The sequence below is a fragment of the Brachycentrus maculatus genome, unplaced genomic scaffold, assembly GCF_059751285.1.
Source record: "Brachycentrus maculatus isolate JH-2025_06_01 unplaced genomic scaffold, ASM5975128v1 h1tg000393l, whole genome shotgun sequence".
NCBI classification, from domain to species: domain Eukaryota; kingdom Metazoa; phylum Arthropoda; class Insecta; order Trichoptera; family Brachycentridae; genus Brachycentrus; species Brachycentrus maculatus.
Window position 1 is genome coordinate 786,655 of NW_028281142.1, and position 23,813 is coordinate 810,467.

The 23,813-nt window shown below is 31.2% G+C and overlaps 2 protein-coding genes across 2 annotated transcripts; both read right to left on the reverse strand.

The window, feature by feature from the left end:
- Positions 1-4,430: 4,430 nt before the first annotated feature.
- Positions 4,431-7,912, reverse strand: LOC148303017 (protein takeout-like). Its single transcript, XM_088270704.1, has 3 exons — positions 7,755-7,912; positions 6,135-6,268; positions 4,431-4,582 (listed from the first exon to the last, which is right to left on the reverse strand). Exons 1-3 carry the CDS (start codon positions 7,910-7,912, stop codon positions 4,431-4,433), a joined length of 444 nt encoding a protein of 147 aa, XP_088126830.1.
- Positions 7,913-11,495: 3,583 nt separating this feature from the next.
- Positions 11,496-23,152, reverse strand: LOC148303018 (circadian clock-controlled protein daywake-like). The gene is made up of 6 exons (XM_088270703.1): positions 22,933-23,152; positions 21,519-21,718; positions 19,992-20,232; positions 18,585-18,718; positions 13,446-13,595; positions 11,496-12,316 (listed from the first exon to the last, which is right to left on the reverse strand). Exons 2-6 carry the CDS (start codon positions 21,577-21,579, stop codon positions 12,162-12,164), a joined length of 741 nt encoding a protein of 246 aa, XP_088126829.1. The 5' UTR covers positions 21,580-21,718; positions 22,933-23,152; the 3' UTR covers positions 11,496-12,161.
- Between the last annotated feature and the right edge of the window lie 661 nt (positions 23,153-23,813).

A 23,813-nucleotide genomic window follows, 5' to 3' on the forward strand; every position in this document is an offset into this window, starting at 1 on the left:
TGGGTGTTCTTTGACGGCATTATTACGATGACGTCACACAAACTTTGTTTTAAGTAAAATGTCAAACAGAAAAACAATCTGAAATATAGTTTTCACGTTTAAATACAACCATAGATGGCATAGTGCAAGTGCCATTTTAGAAACAAATGTCACCTGGCTTTAGTTATAAGCGCGGGCGATCATGTACACACCCACACTCCTTTGAGGAAGGCCACGTATGACCATACTCCCGGACAGGTTAAACAAACAAATGTTTCGATCACAAATATAAACATTTTTAATAAAAATGCAGTACTAATCTGATGCTTAAATTTGATCTGAGGTATATTTTCGCAAATAAAAAGCAGTTTTTTTAGCATTTGTTGCGCTTTTTTACACTCCGCCCCGTAGTCTCTGCACACACCGCTGTGTAACTTGAAAGCGCGCAAAACGCACATTTGCACAAAACTTTGTATAACCGGCGCTCTGTCTGGAAGCCTCTCTGGATATCTGGCATCTGATCAAATCACCATCTGTCGCTTCTCTACTTTTTATTCAAACATATTTAGAATTACATGAAGAAATGAACGCCGCAGATTGCAGAGGCTTAAAAATTTCATGAATCTAAAAAATGTCATCAATTATTGAAATTATTAAATTTATCTATTCATGTGTAAGAGATATTGATATTAACCACCCTACTCTCGGGTTATATTCCAAGAAACTAAAAAAAAAATCATTTGTTTTACTACAGAATTGTGAAAACAATGGTTGTTGTATTCACACCTGACAAAATTTTGCCATAATAGGTGCATTTAAGATGGAACTGATGCTTGCTTGATATAGCATGCGCAATAGCTTGATTCTTGCTATTGCGTCTCCTCTCTTTCTCTCTATGTCTCGTCCGGATGTGCATCCAGTACGCATTAAAAATTTTTTCACAGCTATTTTTCTGATATAGGTTAGCGCAGAATGGTACAGAAAAAAACACATGTATCGTGTTCGCTCGTATGTGTAGGGCGGTTAAATCTCTATGTTTTTCTGCATATTCAATACATATTTAATTATATGCAATCATTTAATATTGAAATTTCATGTAGAGTGAAACATTTTTTTAGATCCGGGTAGGTTAAAGTTTTTCTTTCTGTATATTTCAATAACTTTAAATCAAAAATGATTAGTTTAAGATAGTGAAATTTGAATAGCTGTTTTAGATTTTTACCTTTATTGTTTGCCATAAAAGGAATACAGTGTATGAAAATACCGTTTTACTTTGCCTCTTTTAAACAAACACTCAGTGATTATGTAAAATGGATAACTTTTTAATTCCTAATGCTGTTATATTTATGAGTGGTGTATAATAATCTTCTTTTCATTCTAAATTATAAAAGGATAGGTATCGGAATCCAATGTAATATTTAAGATATCGTATTTAATAAAACCTTGGCCTACATTTTATACCTTACCAAGATGACAATAATAAAATAGTTGAAAATATTCATAGTATTCCTGTCATTTTGAGTCAGGAGTGATTTTTCCACATTTGATAACTGATAACTTATGACTTTAAGCGTGTCGATCTAGTGTTACATCATGTTTATGTAAAAAATACAACACCCGATAATAGTTCTGATATTTGACTTATATTATTGCCAACACTGCAAGAATGTGTAACTGGTTTTGCTGGTATTCTTTTAGTTTAAATCATACGCATTTTTATCAAATTTTAGCCACCCTTAGCGCTTGTGCACTACACGGAATTTTACTGTCCGGCAGTCCGGTTAGCATGAAAAAACGGATGATTGGCTTGTGCTTTTGTCCATCTTTCTTTGGATCGGTACACTTGATCGGTGGGCGATCACTGTGCGAGATCACGTTGCGCGTGAATTTGATCACATTAAACTGTCGTAGTCGCTTTTATTTGAAAAAACCGGAATACCGGACAGTCAAATTCCGTGTAGCGCACAAGCGCCCTTACAGAGATTTAGGGCGCTGTGGAATATTAAATGCGCTGGCATGGTAAAACCCAGTTAAGTTAGTTATTGTAATTAATAAATTTGAGTATAGTGAAGTAAATAATCAAAATACACATAAGTATCCTTTTAATATGATTCTGATGCAAAATGAGTAATTTTTGCTGGATGAGAATTGTACGGAAATAAGTTTTATAAATAAGATTGCTTAGAGCCATTTTTTTGTAACTGCCCACCTGCAGAATGATGATGTCTTTCAAATGTGTTACTCTGTTAAGTCGATATTGCAACCATGTTGTTCAAATGTGTCGGGTTGTGGTCCCGTGGTTAGTGTTGCGGACTCAGTTTCAGGTTTCGAACCCACTCTACCACAATTTGGTACCTGTTTCTAATAATGAGCCGCTTAGGCTCACAGAAATAGTATGAAATTGAAGTATTTTTGTAAGTAATAAAAACACAAATATTTCATTTAAAAAACAAAAAAGGTCACAGATGTCAGCAATGTTCAATTTTATTTAAAAGAATACTGCAGATGTATGGGCCTGTTCACCATACAGGAATATGCAGGAATGGGTATTCTCCTAGACAGGTTGACGCAATCTTCATTTTCCCCACAATATAATTGATAATTTAGAAGTTGCTTATAAAAAAATGTCTGAATAATTCATCCTGGAGAAGGGTTGTCACTTTTACCATCAAAATTCGGTTGTATGTCCTTGTAATGTTGGCAATGGTATGTTCAAAATCCACTTGAAAAATTGTGCACCAAAAATATTTCTGAATGTCTATAAATGAAAGACTTTGTTAGTCCTTAATTTTAATATACAGGACCCTTTTTGTATTTGCAAGTGATGTGTTAGGAATTAAGCTTATATTTGAGGCAGTAGTTTTTTTGTTTGTTTGAATTTTTTATGTTATGATTTTCACAAATCTGAATCAAAGAAAATAATCTCTTTAATACCTAGTCAAAATTTAAAAGATCAAATTTTTACTATGAAATGATCTGTAATATTATATAATGGTTTCATAAACTGCAATAAAATTGTAGATATGATGAAGGTAATATAGTAACATTGGTGTATTTCTAACTAGTCATTTTTTTATCTTTGTCTAATTTTAATCTAATTAATAATATATTTTGTATATTAAAAGCATTATAACTTTGTGGTATGGTAATAAAACACTCTCCTTATCATCCATCGTTCGCTTTGTGTAATACCACTTTTATAAACACTTATTCGTGACCACCGGTTTCGGGAAATCATTATATTATCAGGTCATTAAAATAAAATAAATAAAATTTAACTTACAGTCTACTTTTAAAAATATTCCCATTGTGATACATCTCGTCGCGTTGGGGAAACAAGGTTCTATGTGGATTCCTTATAGTTTTGAGATATGAAAGGTTGAACATATAGTATAATATTGGTCGAGATAGAACCGTGTTTCTCTGAATGATATTACATAATAAGAGATAGAACTTTGTTTCCCTTTGAATTTCTGATTGATTTGGTTTTTTGTTGAAATTTTTATACAGATAGAACCATATTCAGATATAAATTATCTGAATAGAGTTAGAGTTAAATGAAAAAATACCTAATTTTGTTCGATAGAACCTTGTTTGCCCAACACGACGATCTGTCTTCTTTCTCTCTTTCAAATTTTATTTTAACGACCTAATGATGGAATGATTTTCTGAAACCGGTAGTCACAAATAAGTGTTTATAAAAGTGGTATTACTCAAAGTGAACAATGGATGATAGGGAGAGTGTATTAATTAATAATACTTTATTCAAAATCTCTTCCAATTTGATGATCTCATTTGTAAGTATTTTTCATGTTTTAAGATAAAATTAGGATGGCCTCATTATTACAGTGTACCGAGTCCAATTTCCATATTTTCTCAAAATTGTTACATTTTCTTCCAATAATTAAAAAAAAAATTATGATATATTTATTACTACCGATATGTTAGTATGTATTTCACATTGTTGTTTAATAAATTTATTCCTGTTTTTACTCGAGTTGTGTTTTATTTTATAGAGAATATCCGAAGAAGAATGTTTTTTAACAAAAATAAAAGTAAAAAAAAAAAAATAATCAAAACCTTCTATCTGATATATAATTTTGGGCAGTACATAATTTCTTGAATGTTTTTCGCAGGCACTTTTTGGCTCATTTTATAAACTCTATAAAATTAAACAACTTTGTTTTGACCACTTTTTTTATTCAATAAACCCTGATGATGACAAGGTTCTTGTCGCAACCTGTTGGTTAAAGTGTACTAATAATAAAAAAGTGGTTAAAACAAAGTTGTTTAATTTTATAAAGTATATAATTTATTATCCAATCGATATTCTGCTCTTTTTACCATTATTTATTAATGTGTATTTTCCAGAAACAGTTTTAAATTTATGTTTCTGTTGTCGTCGTATAAATGGATAGTGATAAATATTTTTTATTTCTATGAATACAACTTTAGTGAGGGAAGAGTCTGTCATATGGCAGATTCTTGAAGAACTTTCCGGCAACATCATCAATCAACATAGAAAAGATAGTCTCAACAGCTGGTTTGACATCCCGCATGATATCTTCAGAGTGCATTTTCACTATATGGTCTGTGATCTGGCCTGTAACAACAATAATAAAAAAATATATAATTAAAATGCAACTTTATACAAATATTTTATAATAACTTAATTATAATGTCTACCGGTTTCAAAGCTAACCGCTTCTTTATCAAGACTGATAGTTTTAATCTGTTGGTGCTTCAAAAATAAATTATACACAAAAAAAACTTATTTACAAACAAACAAAATTTTGCAAAACAACTTTAATGAAAATCAAAAAACAATATCACAACTGCATGTGTAGACTCTCTTTTTACTACACAAAGCAATTTTTCACACAGTCTGTGTGCAATGAAATTTTTGGACGAAATGGATGAATATTACGCGCTTTTGCAAAAAAACTAACAAAAGGGGTTTGGTTTATTTTATGAAATACAATCGTTATTCAGGTATATGAACACACCGCGTGTGTCATGAGCACAAAGTGGATGGAATACATGGACATGTTAGGCATGTTCTTAGCATGAAACATGTTATTTCTAATCAAAGTATTACTCGGTATATACCACTATTTCTCAAAATCTATTGTGACACTTGTTTCGGTGCATTCTGCATCATTTTCAAACACCGTACGGTGTAGAAATAGTGGTATTCACCGTGTAAAATATAAATTAACCTATCCAAGAGTATGGTCGTATATGTACGACCAATACAAAACATGATTTATATCAAAACATGTTTAAAACATGATTTGTGTTAAAATTATCGATGTTTCGAAAAATTATGTTTACTAGTATAAATGTTTTTTTTTATTCAAGAAAATATGTTCCTTATAGCAACGACTATGATATAAAAATTATAAAAAGTAAAAAAAATATATTTAAAAAAACTCACTTCTGGATAGGTTTAAAATAGATAGGTATTACCACAAAGTAACTGCCGAATCAATTAATGGAATGTGTTAATCAAATTTACTTACTCTTCATATCTCCACCAGTATACAGATTCTCAAAATCTGTTTCAGCCCCTCCCACTGCTACTTTGACATCTGTTTCTTTGATCAAAAAGTAGTCCTTTCCCTTTCGATTTACCAAGGCCCCAAATATCTTGATTTCGGCTGAGTTATCCGCTAAAAATATGATATCATATACTAGACTGTTTTATGATTATTTTATAATTTGTTAAAGTAAAGATTGATTGCCATGGATTTTCCTCGAAAGACATCTAGAGGAAGACCAAAAAATTAATAAATGCTACTGACAGATAACCAGTGGTGCGATTCGGCCGGTTTGAAAATTCAGTTCTAAAATTTTTAGAGTTCGCCGATCCGGTCCTTAACCCTTTGTTGTCTTGCAATATTCCGATTGAGATCATGTATCGGAGCACGCTCGGTTTACTTGGTCCGCCACATTGTCAAAATATTTGAACCTTACGAAGAGAAAAAAATGTTGGAATGATGAAAAAAAAAATAGTGGAAAAATTCAGTTAAGTTATTGCACTTAGTAAAAAGGATATCGTGAAAGATAACATGACTCAAAAGTATGGCCAAGGTGACGTTGTATATGATAGAAGAACAGTTTACAAAGGAACAGGTACACAAGTGAATTCTTACTGAAATTTGCCATAAGTCTTCCACTTCCTTCGATGGGCAGCATTTCAAACTTTCCAATCAACATGTACTCTGTATCAATGTAGACATGGTTGAATGTGGCTGAGAGGGTTATAGTTTGGTTTTCTAAATCAGTGCTGGAAAATAAGTTTTTATTTTATTTTATATTTTAACATATTTTAAAAAACAAATAAGATGGGAAATTCACAGCTTATAATTTTACTATCTGTATCCAGCAACTAGTTGCTGTGGTTCAGACTGGTTTAGTGGAAAATATAGAAATTATAAATCATACATTTCAAACGTTTATTTTACAAAGCTTGTGAAGCAATGAAAATATTTAAAATCTATGAAGCAAGAATGCAATCGATGTGACAGCAAATGTCAAGAAGCACGCTGTCAGCCATAAGCAATGTTTAGTATTACGTATGTTGCTGTTACATTCAACAGATGGCGCTGCCATTGTAGTCAATATATTGGATTGTTGTTTCATAGATTTTTGATGGCTTCACAAGCATTATGAAATTATACCTGCATGAGAAATTTGAGTAAGAAATGTGTGCTTTCTATTATTTCTTTACAATTTAACCAGACTGAGCCACAGAAAAGCGTGGCCAGGTGCAGCAAGTATGTAAATAAGTATTGTAACAAGGTGATTATACATATTACATGGCATCTCATACATCAAATAAACAGGTAATGTCATTTCATTGAAGTAAGAACTGGATCATAGCCTTGATATTGATTTTATGTAGTAACTTTGAATGAACTATAGAACCAGAGGTCAATAGCTTGATTTCAATAATAAATTATTTAATATTATTGTAAATACATGCACTACAATTTGATTTTTCATGATAGCATTTAACTCTTTGACTGATAAATTTTAATGAAGATTTTATTTGGAAAATGGGTAGGTTTTTTAAATTTCCAATAACGAAATAATGCATTATTACAAGCATTATGAAATCAAACATATTATAAATGTATGCTTTCAATTTTATTTCTTTTCCATTTAATCAGACAGTCATGGCAATGCTTAGCCGGATACAGTCAGTCTTAAATAAATAAAACAAATGAAATCCTAAAATGTTTTAAATTAATAGTTAAATAATTCAGCAATTATTTAACAATATATCAGAGAAATAAAGGAGGAAAGTAGGTACTTTTGAATTAGAAGTGGAAATGAAGAATAGCAGCAATGTAACCATTAGGTCACGTAGGATTGTATGCTTGTATTCATACAGCCTTCTAAAAGTTGGACAAACTGCTATTAATGTATATGGGTTCTTTTAGGTAAAATAATAACTAACTATAGATGAGGGCAAACATATTTTCTAAAGTGAGTACAATGCGCTTTATTAACACATTGTTGTCCGGCGGTTTTTTCATCAACCCCGACCTTAATTAGTATACTTATTAGGGTTGTATACTATTCACATGTAACCGTAAACCCTATTCTGATCTGTACAATGTTTTTTGTCATCTCACGCACATTACCGAAGTAAGCAAATATAACGCTTATAAGCGTTTCCCGCTCTCTACCAACAGTATTTTAAAGACGCTTTTAAGTGTTTCCCGCAAACAATGTGTTAAAATGAATAGTGTAAAAGTCTTACTTACTCAACATCTGTGAATTCATAGTCTGTCAGGCCATAGAGAAGAACGTCCATCAGAACTGCTTTGAAGGTTAAGTCTTCTGTGCTCTGCTGCACCTTGATGGAAGGTACCTTCAGCGGATCCAGAGATTGGAGGTTTAGCTCCGGGATGCCTTCTGACATCTTTTCCTTCAGGAGTTCTGTGGCGTTTCTCAAGCATTCGTTGAAATCTTCTATTTCATGGCATATTGGAAGAAGATCCTCTAAAAGCATGGATTGTGAACGATTTTATTAGTATTCTTGAGGAAAATCGTGGGTCCATTCTATGAGAACAAATCTTCAAGTATAAGATCTTCAATACACCATAATCAAAAAATTGTATCCTATCATATAATTCTACCTTAATATCGTGGGTATACTGGCAAAAATGTTAACTCTAAAATCCCTGTTTGAATAATCCCTGTTATTTAAAGCTTTTAGCCCGAATAAAATACCCGCTATTAAACTAAAAGTTGAATTTACTTTTAAAACCACATAAAGATGACATTTCAAAGTACTTAGTGGATTTTGCCAATTTAAAGAATGTTGAAAACTTTATAATTTGCATCATTTAGCCAAAATTGCATATTTTCGAGTTTTTTTTGCCAGTATACCCACGATATATTGTAGAGGGATGTCATACGGCTGTCCAAATTTAAAACACAGTAAGGGACATTTTTTTTGTAGTAGGTTTTTTTGCATTTTTGGACTTAGTAGAGTCTACTTAGTCCATAAATGCAAAAAAAACCTACTACAAAAAAATGTCCGTTACTGTGTTACCGTTACCGTTACCGTTACCGTTAAATTTGGACAGCCGCAAAGTTGAGCAACTAACTAGTAAAAAGTATAGAAATCCTTTAGTGCACGACTATTTACCCGTTTCACCCAGAATGTAAGCTTGAAAATCCATTACAAGAGTTAACAATAAATATGGAAGTAGAACAGTTCAACATATAGTTCCACACATTTTTAATTTGTTGCCAGCGGAAGTAAGAGGGGAAACTACAATATGGACCAATGGCAACATAAAGAAATGGGTTAGTAATCAAAAGTTTATAAACTAAGAATTGCATTTTTTTCTTGTGTGTATGTATTATGTTCATATTGTCATTTCATAAATTGGATAAAAATAATAACAAAATTATATAAAAATAACTTTACTAAGACATCAGATATTTTAGTAAGTCTCCACAAAAAATAATAGATTCTGTAAATATGTCAAACAAAATGGTAAAATGACCCATTATAAATGCAAATAATTGAAGACATTCAACATTATTTACTTTATAAAATAAAACAACTTTGTGTTAACCATTTTTTATTGGTACACTTTTTCCAACCGGTTTCAACAATAACCTTGTCATCGTCAGGGTTTATGTACTAATCTAAACCTTTGAAATACTCATAGTTAGGTTTTCAATGTTTTAGAATTAGTACATAAACCCTGATGATGACAAGGTTCTTGTTGAAACCGGTTGGAAAAAGAGTACCAATAAAAAGTGGCTAAAACAAAGTTGTTTTATTTTATAAAGTTTATAAAATGTGCCACAAAGTATTTGCAAAAAACAGTCAAGAAATAAATATTATGTATTCAATTTCCTAAATATTTACCTAATTTATCAACTTTATTGATTGCTTCCGTGGTCGTGGTAGTATCAATTTCGGCATGAGCCACAACTGAAGAAATGACTAAAACTATTTCAAATATTCCTGCAAAACTCATCTTGAAATTCAACATAACCACTCAACAAATTTTATAATATTTCTGAACTAAGAGTGCAATTAGATCTGATGTATTTTTCTGTTTTGTTTTCTTATATAACTTCTATAGGGGGCCATGTGGGTATGGATTGGGGTCATATGCCATGTAAAGATTAATTGCGTCCGTATATAAGGTGTTTGTCATTCTTTACATTGGTTCTAGCGAACTTGATCTTGTTTACATAGGCTCTGACACTGAACTACCCTTCAATTTATCTACTATTTACATTTTTAACCTTTTATCTGCTGGCACAGGCTGCCACTTGATGCTGTTTGCTGTGAGATTCTTAAATTAGGAACCAGAGTGCTCTATATCTCAGTTCTTCAGTACTTTCTGGGCCTTCCTGAACCACTGTGTTGCCGCAATATTGTTGATATCACTTCAAAATTAAACTAAAACATTTACCCTAGACCATGGGACTTGTTTCAATGTACTTTAACACATTGTTATTGGGTGGTTTTTTTCATTAACCCCGACCCTACTAAGAATACTAATTAGGGTCGTATACTAATCACAAGTAATAAAATAAAAAATAAAACCCTTATCCGCACCCCAATGGTGCATAGGGCACTGCGTCATATAAACGCAGTGTTATATTGATCGTTTTACACATGAAGGAAAGGTGATCAGCCCTCTGCTTCAGGTACCAGTCCAGGGTAATATTGAATAAATATTACAGTGAAAAAATCACAAGTAGGTAACTGCAAATAAAATTTCAATCTGTAAAATGTTTTTTGGCTTCGCTTTCTACGAAATGTAAGCAAAAACAATGCCTCCTACTCAGTTTGTAAACAATGCTTATAAGCGTTTCTCGCAAACAATGTGATAATTATTAATCACACGAAAACAAAATGAAATTTTAGACAGTGTTGCCTTGGTGCTCCCCACAGATTGAATGTCCGTCATAAATTTAACGAATATCTCGCAGTCTAGGGTCTATATATATCCGTACAACCCTAGATGTTTTCGACCACCATACATGAAGCTTAATCTCAAGTACTTTCTTATGGTAGAGAAAGTCCAAAAGAAGTTTCTGAGGTATCTCTACATCAGAGAGTACGGCTATTATCCTTAACTCTACTTGACCGAGTTTTTCCAGGGTATGCTTGGCTACAATAGTTTAGAGACTAGAAGGAATGTGTATTTGATTGCGCATTTTTATCGATTGTTGCGCGGTATGATTGATAATCCTGAAGTTATCCCGAGCATTGGTCTGTATGTTCCCAATAATTACCTAAGACAGCGTCGGCATAGATTGTTTCACATTCCTATATACAGTTCCAACCTGCCGATGGTTATACCTGTAGGAAGAGCTACCGCTATGTTGAACAATATCACATTGGATATTGATTTGTTCCATTGTCTGAAGGAGTTTTCCGAAGCAGGATTCTTCTACATCTTTAAGTCTTCTTGCTTACTTTTAATGTATACGCCTTGAATATATTTTTTGTTAAGTACATAAGTATATATATTTTTTAAAAATAAAATTGAAATTGTACTAGAAATTAAAATCTAAATTTTAAAGTTGTGCCATTGAAGACGTTGAAGAATGAAGGGAAGAGGTAAGTAAACATTGTTTCTTATCTTTATTTATTTCTTCTTTAACTGTTATTCCTAGCCAGATGGTGCGCAAGGCACTGCATCACATGAATGCAGTGCCAACTTGATCACTAATACATTAATGGAAGGTGATCATCCTGTGCTGATTCTTGAACATAGGAGTATAATATTTTGTATGGAATACAGATGAGCCAAACAAATTAGACCAGGATGAAGGACACAGCGCTATATGGAAGAGAAAATGGAGGATAAATGTAGGAACGTAGGACAAGTGAATTAGCTGTAATGACTAGGGCTTTTAGGATTGCATACACATGCTCGTACCAACATATGCAACAGAAATATGAAATAAAATATATTTGTGTTAACAGGGTATAATAACAAATATTAAATTTTTAAGTGTTTTTATTTTATTTTTTATACAGTCTATATATAAATATCAAAACTAACATAAGTGATATTATTTTTGTAAATATATAAATATATTTTTTTAAGTATTTTATAAATATTTTTAATGGAATACACATAGATATAGATCATTGCGAAATCGGTTTCTCTAAAACAATTTCTCTAAAAAATACTGGATTTTTAATTTTTCAAATAGATCTGTATTCATTTATACATTTCAATTTTTTGACCCAAGGTTTAAAATCAAGCTCAAACAATATGAAAAAAAGCCTACAAAATTTGTATTAAAAAATTCATAGAAATTGTTCAAATATAGAAGAGTTATCTTCTTCTATAGTCTGACGATTTCTGTGGTTATTACCATAGACAACGGTCATGATATTTGACTTTTGGTATAAAATTGTACAAAAATGCTTGTTGACTATTAATTACAAGAAAATTGAATGTATATAACATATTTTTATACGGAGATAACTATGATTTTCATATTTCTTATTCCTCACAGTTACATATATCATAATATGCAAATAAATTTCACAAATATTTAAACAAGTGTCGATATCAACAAAAAAGAAAATGTGATTTAATTCAAAACAGTTGATTGCACCAAAATCACAGTGTGTGCAATGTGAAAAGTGAAGAATGAAGATGAGAGAAGGGTATTTAGTTGTCTAGAATAAGTTCAGAGAGAGGAATGGTACCGAAGATTCTGTTCAGATAAGTCTGCAGGATAACGTTGGCCGTATCTTCGATGATGGGATTGATGATATCCAGCACTAGACGAGGGTTGGCATTGAAGAAGTTGGCTGCTGTCTCAGCTGAAATATTAAATAAATGCGTTACAGTACAAGGTAGTACAAAAAATCAGACAAAAAAAAACAGAGTTTTAAGTTGAAAAGGAACGTCAAAAATGAATAATAGTTTGAGAGAAAGTTGTTCTAACGGTAATTGAAAAAATGTGTAGGTACTCCAAAAAAAAAAGAAAAATTGCTATTCGTAAAATGTGTCAGAATATTTAACACCGTTAAGTCAAAAGTTGACGTAAATAAATGAAAAGGGTTGTAAACATGTTTATATTTGTTTGAAACATATGTTTTTGCGAATTTAATGTGATTTGTGACTCATAACTCTTTAATATTTAATGCATGATAATTAAAAGTAAAAAATTAAAATTATTATAATAGTTTGTACTTTTCTATTCAATAGTATTAAATTAAATAGACAGATGCCCGCACGGAATAATGCATCCACTTTTTTATATATTATTTCGAGAAATGAAAATTCTTTGTGTTTTGATCCACTCACATTTTTATTAACCAACTAGTTTCGGCGACAACCTGTTGCCCTCTTCAGGGTTTAATTTATGACTTAACCCTGAAGAGGGCAACAGGTTGTTGCCGAAACTAGTTGGTTACTAAAAATGTGAGTGGATCAAAACACAAAGTATTTTTATTTCTCGAAATAATATATCAATATGATCCACAAAGTTAATGCTTTCAATATTCAAAACATCCACTTTTTCTTCTTCTAACCCCTATCCGCGCCCAATTGTGCATAGGGCACTACATCATATTGTCGCAGTGTATCGTATTGACGCATACACTACAAAAAGCGTAAAACGATAGAATAATGCAAGAATTTTTCAAATGGGCATTTCTGCGCGCAATTTTCGTTTATGCTTTTCGTTTGTGCGCAAACTGTTTCGACACAAGGCGGCTGTCTGTATTTGAAGGTTTTCAGGTGACTTTGGTAAAGCTATCAGCGAAAAAAATGTGCCCAAAAACAGAGTTTAATAAATTATTAACTATTTTGACACAAATAATAATTCTTATAAAATTTTTTTTTGTTTATTTAATAGATTATGAATTGAAAAAAAACGATTTTATTACTATTAAAAATTAGAAAATTCAATTGATTTTTATGAATAATTAAAAAGAAAAATCTTACCAATGAGAGCAGTAGATCCATTCTTGTCTACAAACTTTACTTTTCCATTGCCGACCTTAATTTTGGAAGTGAACTTGTCAATTTCCAGGTAGTTTATTCCCTTCTTTTTGATCACCTTGGCTGAACCCTTCGCGAATGTAGAAATATCAGCTGAAAGAAAATAAAATAGATAAATTAAAGTAACATATACAATAAACTTCTATAGAATAAAATAACAGCTATGTAGTTTTTCCACAGTCCGCTTCCATAGTGCAATGGTCAGCACACTCGGCTACCATTCTGGAGGTCCCAGGTTTGATTCCCAGGACGGGTCAAATAAATATAAGTGAATTTTTCATTGTAATATTTATTTGATATTACCCTGGACTGGTACCTGAAGCGGAGGGCTGATCACCTTTCCTTCATGTGTAAACGATCAAGATCACACTGCGTTTATATGAAGCAGTGCCCTATGCACCATTGGGGTGCGGTAAGAGTTTTTAAATGTTTTTTTTTAATAAAGTTTTTCCACATGAATTTTATTTGACCAGCGACCGGGTTTCGTCGTTACCGAAATCATCAGACTAAAGTGTGTTAACTGTTTTTTTTTTCTTTTGTTTTTACTGTTGCCTTATAGCACTTATTTTTACTTTATTGTTCTTCTCGACTTGTACATCTTATAACTGTTTATTTTTTTATTATTATTTTTACTTTAGCTCTAAATTAATTCTAACTATTAATCTTCTTAACCTTTGCTATATTTTATTCTTGCTGTTTACTTTTGACTCATTTAAAATTTGTGAAATTTTGTAATTGGAATATTACAATTACATGTTTTATTTGTTATTCATTACTGTAAATGTATTTATGTGTATGTTCTGTTAAATTTCTAAATAAATATTTTTTAAAAACCCAGTCCCTGGTTAATTAAAACTCATGTGGAAAAAACTACATAGTTGTTATTTTATTCTATAAAATGCAGTTCCACTAAGAAATATTAGTACAAAACTTAAATCTAATAAACTTCGATGTAATATTTGGAAAATACAAGGCTGTCCCTTTAAACATTAATGCGCCCACGGGCAAGATGGAAAATGCCTTCCTAAAAATATTAGATTATTTTAATATATGTTTTTTGTTCTCATCAGCCATTGTATAATATTTCGATTATTTTATTTGTGGCCCAAAATAACTGATATCCTTCCACATCGGGGAAAGAAGGAAAAACTTAGGAAACTTACTTAAGAAAGAAAAACTAATAATTTCTAAACATATATTACTGTTTCGGACTTTTGACTGTAAGGGCGTTTGTGCACTACACGGAATTACACGGAATTTTACCGTCCGGCACGTCAGTTAACGTTTTAAAACGATAATTGGCTTGGATTGGCTTATGCTTTTGTCCATCTTTCTTCGGGTCGGAGCTCTTGATCGGTGCGTGAACACGTTACGCGTAAATTCGATCACGCTAAACTGTCGTAGTCGCTTTCATTTTTTAAAACCGGACTGCCGGACGGTAAAATTCCAGGTAGTACACAAACGTTTTAAAACAATGCTTTTTTTACCCTGCTGAAAATGTACCTTTAAAAATTAATTGTAGTAATTTTGAACAATTTGTTATGCATATCAAATTTACGACAAAAGAATTTATTTTATTCTCATAGGACATCCCTATAAACAGTCTTGAGAGAAATTCTGCGAGACTTCCTTGGATTTTCTTGTTAGTGGAAACTTACCCTAATAAATATAATCATTGCTTGAAATATACGCAATAATTGAATTTTCCAATTTTTATTAATGATAACATATTATGTCAGATATTAAATGAAATATAAAAAATAATTACAATGATTAGTTGAAATTATTAGAGCAAAAACAAAAACACATAGCAATTAGTTTACTTTCTCTAGGTTGATTGAAGGCCGATCGGGGGGGGATTTTGTAGGTTCACTATTGACGGCATCTAGTGTAGCAAGAAAATGGCGGCATAACAAGAATTCCATACATAAAACTAAAATGATCAGAGCCTTTGTCATCAAAACTAGCTCAAAAATACTAAATAGTCAAAACCACTTATTACGGCCTTCTTTAGGCTTCAACTTTGTAAGTTTTTTTAGCTTATTCCCAAATGTGGGTGGTTTTACTTTTAATGTTTAGTCACTCCTATAATTTCATGTAATTCTTTAATGAAAAATTCTACCAAACTCGCTTTGAATTCCCATTCATATTACAAACAACACGAACTAAGTACAGTCCTTTAATATTATGTTTTTATAATCTCTTTTGAATATAAAAAAAAACACTTTTTATACATTGTAAATACCACTTTTTTAAAATTAAAAAAAGCTTTTAATCTATACGGTGTTTCATACACGGTGTTTGAAAATGATGAGGAATGCATCGAAATACGTACCGTAGAACGAGGCTACTTGAACTTTGATGTGTTACTTGAGCCCAGTACAAAAAAATATTTAGATCGTGGTATCGATCGAAGTATCGTGACAATAAGTGTCACCTGTCAGGGAAACAATGAATCATGTCGATACGTTCATTATTGTAGACCAAATACAGATTTAAATAAAAAAAAATTGTACTGGGCTCAAGTAACACATCAAAGTTCAAGTAGCCCCGTTCTACGGCATCACAAAAGATTTTAAGAAATAGTGGTATTTACCAAGTAAAACATAAATTAAAAATAAATAAGAATTACCACAAAGTGACTGCCGAATCAATAAATGAAATTATTTAATTTAATGTAAAAAAATATATATGATAATACTTCATTAACAATCGGCGGGTATGTATGAGGAGATGCATGAACGTGGAAGAGGCGAAGGATGTTTGCAAAGACAGAGTGGTATGGCGTTCTATTCTCTCTGCCTACCCTTGCGAGGAAGCGACGTGATGGTTAGTTAGTTAGTTAGTTATAATACTTCATTCTTATCGAAAGTTCGAGTATGCTCTCTTCATTGAAATCAAGAGTGAATGCGATTATGACACTCGAAGTGCAGTATTACAACAAGTTAACGGTGTACGTATTATTATTCAAGTTGAATAACCGGAGGCAATGTGTCAAGAGATGTTTTTTCCACTTTTTATCACAATATTTTTCTGCCGGTATGCCACTATTGCAGCATTCAATCGAAAGTACTGACACAATAAAAAAATAATACGAAATTACAAGTAGTGAGATAACTGGAAAATTTTATCGATAGATTTATTTATATAATAATAATATGACTCATTGAAATAGCACGCTTCTAAGAATACGAACAGAATTTTTGATGTAAATCATTTTTATTTTATCGATTATATTATAATACTTTAAAGTGAGATGTAAATAAATACTTCCTGAATCGATATTATGCAATTTACTTAGATTTTACGTGTTCCAGTGAAAAAGAGAGATGAAAAATAATGGTTATATAATAAGAAGAAAATAAAAATATTTAAAAAACAAATGCAACCGTTACAAAATACGAACTTTAAAATATTAAGATTAACAGTGTGTTTTAGAAATCTCTATTACATATGTATATTATAGAGCAATGAAATTAATATGACAATTTTACTCATAACATAATAATGTGCCAGGTAGAAAATCGTTTTTTTAAATGTATTTACTTATTTTTTTAATGTGTTTTTTTTACCGTGAAAGTTTACGCTCAAATGCACAAATGCAAAATTACATGATGCTTATTATAAAGAAAATATTAAGATTTAAAAATTGAGGAATGAACAATTTATGTACTTATTTAAATTTACTTAGATTTTACGTGTTCCAGTGAAAAAGAGAGATGAAAAAGCATGGTCATATAATAATAATAAGAAAATAAATAATAAATAATAATATACGTTAAAAAACAAATAATTGTATTAAAATTTGGGATTGGAGTTGTAATATAATTCGGTAGGATATAAATTGGCATCAACTTTGTGCAATAACATAATGATTTAAATATAAAAAAGCACTCGTATAAGACAACTTTTTGAAATCATCAGGTGAAAATACAAACAGTTTGTATTTTCGCCTGTTGATGAGAATATCTGTAGTTCTCGAAGCTAATCGTGTTTACTTTAATAAGCTCGACAAAGTGGTCCTAAACTAAATAAACCATATGTATATTATAATGTATGTAATGTATTTTGAACGGGACCGTCCCGTTTTTAGATAGCCTGCACCAATATAAAATAACTTATTTTCACTCATATTTTCTTTATCAATATTCTTTTTCTTTTTATTAATACATAAAAGCTATGAAAAAATACGCGTTTTCTTGAATATACATACTATTACGTAAAATTGGTAGATGTTCCGTTTTGAGGACAAAAGTAAATGGTCAGTTTTTAATAACAAGTGTTTTATATTTATATTTAGTTTTTTTTAATCTTGAGAGGAAGTAAAGAAATAGAGCACGTATTTTTTTTTGTAAAATGCCACCTCAAGGTCACTTGCTTATTAAAAATACGTCATTTAAAAAAAATTGAACTAGATTTTTTCATTAAGTATTTTTGAAAAAAGAACATAATAAAATATTTAGAATAAAGTAAGTACTTCCAGTATTCTTAATATCGTAGTTTAAATAAAAGCGCTCGTTAAACTACTTGACTGTGATAAAACACGTAGAATAATAAATAAAAAATGACAGATACATTTAGAAGATAACATCATAAAAATACTTCTAATTTACCGAATAACGTAGGTACTTAGTACTAAGTACTTACTCGATAATTCAAGAGTCAATTACTTCGATTTTAAAATTGAGTAGGTACCTACTTTTCCCGCTACTTACATATTATATATTGAATTTTCAAAAATAAATATGGAGATACTAAAATACTGAAAATACAGTAGGTACATCCAGTATTCAAAATATTGAAGATAAAATAAAAAGCGCCCGGTAACCTACCTGATAAAAAACACGTAAAATAAAAAAAAATGGTAGATTTGAAAAGACAACATTTGAAAAAATAATTTTGCTAATGTTACTGAATTACGTAGGTAGGTACTTAGTATTAAGTACTTACCCGATAATTCAAGAATATTTCAAAATGTGCAGGCACCTACTTTTCCCGCAGTTTACTTTATATTCGACATTCAAAATTCGAAATTGAAAGAGCAGAAATTGGTAAAACGAAATAAATGAAAAATGGTCTTACTGAAATTTCCTTGCATGTGTCCCTTTCCTCCGAGCGGGATGAGCAGCAGTCTCCCTTGCACGTCATATTCTGACGTCACATATACCTGAGGAAGTACCACGGATAGTTCAGCCGTGTATTTGTTCAAATCCACCCTGAAAAAAGATACTGCAATGAAGATTCGTCGAAATTTAATAAAATAAAATAATAATTTCATCGTACGTCGTCAAAAAGAGAACACAGAATGACGACTTAAGTTTTTAGATCTGAAAATGAAAATGGATAAACATTTTTGGCATCTCAACATAGATGAAGGATTCATAAGGATGTCTGGGCATTTACGGGGCTGACGACCGTCATGGGCTGGTTTAAGTGATCACTGTACACACGAGTAACATTCACCAATTCTACACCATTATTACACGTGTGTAAAGTGATCACTTAAACTAGCCTATGCGGTCGTCAGCCCCGTAAATGCCCAGACTTCCACATTATTCTTCATCTTTGATGAGATGTCAAAAAATAATATGAAAAATAACTCCTATAATTGGAGATAATCCAGATTTGTGAACAAGTATTTGGACACACTCAAAATGTTGTTATCAAATAATCATATAGTCAAATAAGCATCAACAATATTTATCTTAAATGTTTTAAAAGAAACATTATGGATGTCCATTTCATTTAGCATTATATTGCACATATCGCAGGCTCGATTTAAAAATAAATTTTGGTAGGGCTTGGTATGCTGTAGATCACGGGTGACCAACCCATATTCGTCTTCATCTTTAATGAGATGTCAAAAAATTATATTATTTGATAAACTTAAAATATTATATAGTTATACTTATGCACATGACAGTTTTTTTAGATTACTTCTAAGTGAAAACCTGTAATTGTTTTTTTTTGTATTTTGTCATATATTGTTATTTTTGATTTATTTTTAGTTATTTTCAATAAATTATAAAATTTAGGGATAACTCGAACACATGTTTTGTATATTTAAAAAAAAAGTTTACAAAACATGTGTTCGACCAATAACCACTAACGGGATTGAGGCAAGAGCAAACACTTCTAGAACAAAATCTCGACTTCGAACCTTCGAGATGAAGACTCTCCGATCCATAACCGGAAACACATTGCGAGATCGAGTAAGAAATACCGACATCCGGAGCCAGTGTAAGACGGAGGATATCGTGAGGTGGGGACGACAACGAAGGGGATACTGGAATGATCATGTAAACAGAATGTCAGATGACAGACTTCCACGTATCGCCCTTCAAGGAATCCCTGAAAGACGCAGACCCCCAGGCAGACCTCCAAAAAGGTGGAAAGACAGCTGGGAGTCAACACCCCAAGAGCTACAAGCGGAGGCACAAACAGATCCTTAGGATCTAGAAAAAGAAGAAGGAGGAGAAGATAACTCACTTCAGATTCTTGACCCTGAACCCGCTGGAGCCGAAGGTCTTCATGTTGGTCAGCTTGGCCTTGATCTGTATGGCCTCCAGGTTCCTATCCACGGTGAGGTGGGGGATCTCCAGCGGCTCGTACGGGGGCACCTTGATCTGGGGGATCCCCTTCAGCAGGTAGGGGCGCATTTTATCCACAGCGGCCAGGACGCACTTGACAAATTCTGGGTCGTTGCGCTTGCATTGTGGTACGTAATCGGCTGGAAGGCGAAAAATTTAATAATCCATACCTATGTAGACTGTTTCACAAAGTGCCTTAATAATGTTATTATTTGAACACGTAGTCGTCCTTAAAACATGATAGTCAAATACATTTTGTAAGCATTTTTAAAATCCTTTTAAGGCGGGAAAATCAAAAGCCCGCAATATAATTTTCTTTAAACCCATGTAATATTTAACGTAGGTATGATTGATCAAAAAAATTTTTTTTTTGCATACACTGTGTTTTTTTTTAATTGTGTTTTTAAACATGAACTTCAAATAAAAAATCGAGGTTATCTACAAGACTGATTAAAAAAAATTAAGACAATTATTTAACTTAATTTACGTGTATTCAAAATTGCTTTTGAAATTTAACCTTGTAACGAAAAGTCCACGTAAAAACTTTTACACCCTGTTATTCTACCGTCATCCAGTTCTAATTATAGTATTTTTTAAAATCACCGGCGATCAACGTCTTAAATCACTAGCGAAAACAGATTTTGACTGGATAAGGGTGGGATACAAGAGATCAGGATTGATCTAATTATCTTTTTTGTATAGAGTTCATTCAGGACATTCGCTCGGATGGTTTGTCCATCCCGCTGAATGTCTAGCACCTCTTATCAATGAACTCCCAAAATGTCAATAGTGCGGTCATAAAGCACTTTTAAAAGTATGGCAAAAAAGTTTAAGTAACTAAAGTAAAATTATTTTAAAAATGTTTAAGTAAAATCATTAGTATGGCATGTATCCCTCAACTTTTGGTGCTTTGCCAATAACAAAAAAGAGTTCTCGTTGCGAGATATTTTTTTTACCGGATTTGTGAACACAAATAATTATGTGCCTTTAAACAAATTTACGTAAAAAAGCGTAAAAAGGATGAATCCAGTCATATTTAATTTCAAGTAACTCAAGGGTAGATTAGGTTAAATAAGGTTAGGTTACTCAAAGTTACTTAAGGGTAGGTACAACCAATCAATAACACCTTAATTTGTAAATTTCTGTGTTTAAAAACACAAACTTTGAACTTGAAATCGTGGTTGTCTACAATAAATTGACTACAGTAAATACTTTCCAAAAAATAGAAAACTTGACAATTATTCAACGGAATTTACGTAGTCACAATTTTTTATGAATTAATAATTATTTATTTATTTACTCAGTCATTAATTTGGGCAATTTAATTGAAATTTCGCCTTAAATAAAAGGAAACTACTTAAGATTTTTTAACTAATTGTAATGTATATTTAAAGATTAATATAAAAATAAAATCATTGATACTCACGTAAAATTTTTGCACCCACACCGCAAATAGATATAACAGCAAGTAATATTAGTAACTTCATTTTAATATGTTATATAAATGTCTTCACTTATAAATCTATACTTTGAGATCGTTTGGCGCTTCTTCTTTCGCAGGTAAATATAAACGCTTTTTATTGAAATAAATTACAACCCTTTTTCTTCAATTACCAGCATAGATATCTGAAAAAAAAGAAAAGATAACTAATGAGACAAATTAAAAATTAAAAATAAAACAATTGTTCATATTTAAATAAAATAAAGATAAATTTAGAATGCTATTTCATTAAAATTAAATAAAAATTGATAAAAAACAAATGCAACCGTTAAAAAAATAAAATTAAGATTTTAAGAATTATTTTGTATTTCAGAAATGTCTATTACATATCGCTCACTCCTTTCAAGAACGTCATAAATAAAAAAAACTTGATTTTTCAGAACGTTTTTAAAGTTTAAAAATAAAACACAATGTATTAAAAATAAATATCAAGCCAGTTATTGAACTTTTTACTGTGCAACAGATCTTTTTAGGTAAAACCTGAAGGTTTTTTCTCCATTTGAAAAATATTTAGTTTATTGAAAAAAAAAATTAAACAGTACCTTTTCTTCAAAATGCAAAAACAATGTTTTCTGCCCTGTAGCGGGTAAATATTAAGTTACAAATATGCCACTTTTGCTGGGATATAGAACATTTTCTGGTCATTTCGAAAACATGCACAACTCAAAATTCAAGATTTTTGATTTATGACGTTCTTGAAAGGAGTGAGCGATATGTATATAATAGAACAACGACATTGATATGACAATTCAACTTTTTTTTATAACTCAACAATGTGCCCTGTAGAAAATTGTTTTCAAAAGTATATTTACTTATTTTTTAAATGTGTTTATTTTGACCGTGAAAATTTACGCTCAAATATAAAACATGTTGCTTATTATAAAGAAAATATTAAGATAAAAAAATTGAGAGATGAACAATTTATGTACTTTTCAAAGTCAGAAAATAAAAATATTAATTTTTTTAATAATCAATTTAAATACACAAAAAATAAATGCAACCGCTTAAAATATTACTTTATTATTTTTAAAGAAGTCATGAAAATTAAACGGAATAATTTTTAAAAATACGAAATTTCGTGCCTAAAATCGATAATTTGATATTCAAAGATATGTGTTTATATTATAATTAAACAATTTGAAGATGAAAATAGCCGCGATCATCAGAATAAAAACGAAAATATAATAATTATACTTTTGAATCAATTGTTTTATTTTTTTTTAATTTTAGATATGAAAAACAAACGCAACCGGTATAAAAATGATTCATCAAATAAAATGATTCGAATTTAGAATGTATTTGCTATCGGAAATATGAATGACTCGAGTAGGAACCTCACCTGCCGAAAGAAAAGTGACAACTGCAGCGATATTCGGTGTTTACACAGCGAATATACCCGGCCAGGTTGGATTATTTATATGCCCTAAATAGTGTACACGGCCGCGCGCATTTTTTCCCGCTCAATTCGAAAAACGACTCCTTTTCTAAGGCATGTTGTTTTCTATGGTCTGTCCGGTGGGAAATATTGGCAAACGCTCGACTAGTCGCTTGTATTATACAAATTTCTCAACGACGGGGAGTGGAAACCAGTAATTATTTAAATATTGTTTAATTCGACGGTTGGCGTGTTTTGGATCTTTGTGCAATTAATCTTGTTAGGTGATGTTAACGTACGCATTTGCATATGGCGTCTATAGCTTAGGGCACTTCAGTTAAGGTCACCGTACGTCATCCTTTGCTCGGACGGATCCTCATTTTAAGGCGTTCATTTTTCTAGTTTTGAAATAATATTATCTGAAATGTTTATAAAATAATTATGCTCTTTTTATATGTAACCAAAAAGAGGAATGAACTGTTTTATACTTCAAGTACTAACTTTATTCTTGTTTGTTAAATATTTAAAGAAATTCTAACGAAAGCGAGGAGAGGCACAATCATAAATGTTTAAGAATCCAGCGAAAAAATAAAAGGTTTCAGAAGCTATCATTGGATGGTTTAAGTGATCACTTAATACACGTCGTAAGCCCTGTGAACGCCCAGACTCCAATATTCTTTTTCACCTATATTAAGATATCATTAAAATATTGCTTTAATAGCTTTGTAGCTAAGCAAATTCATAATATATGAACAAGAAATTGGACACACTCAAAATATTATATAATAATGGAAAAAAATACTCCGTACTCGTTTGAAGTAAAACTTCTTAGGTTCTAGAAACAG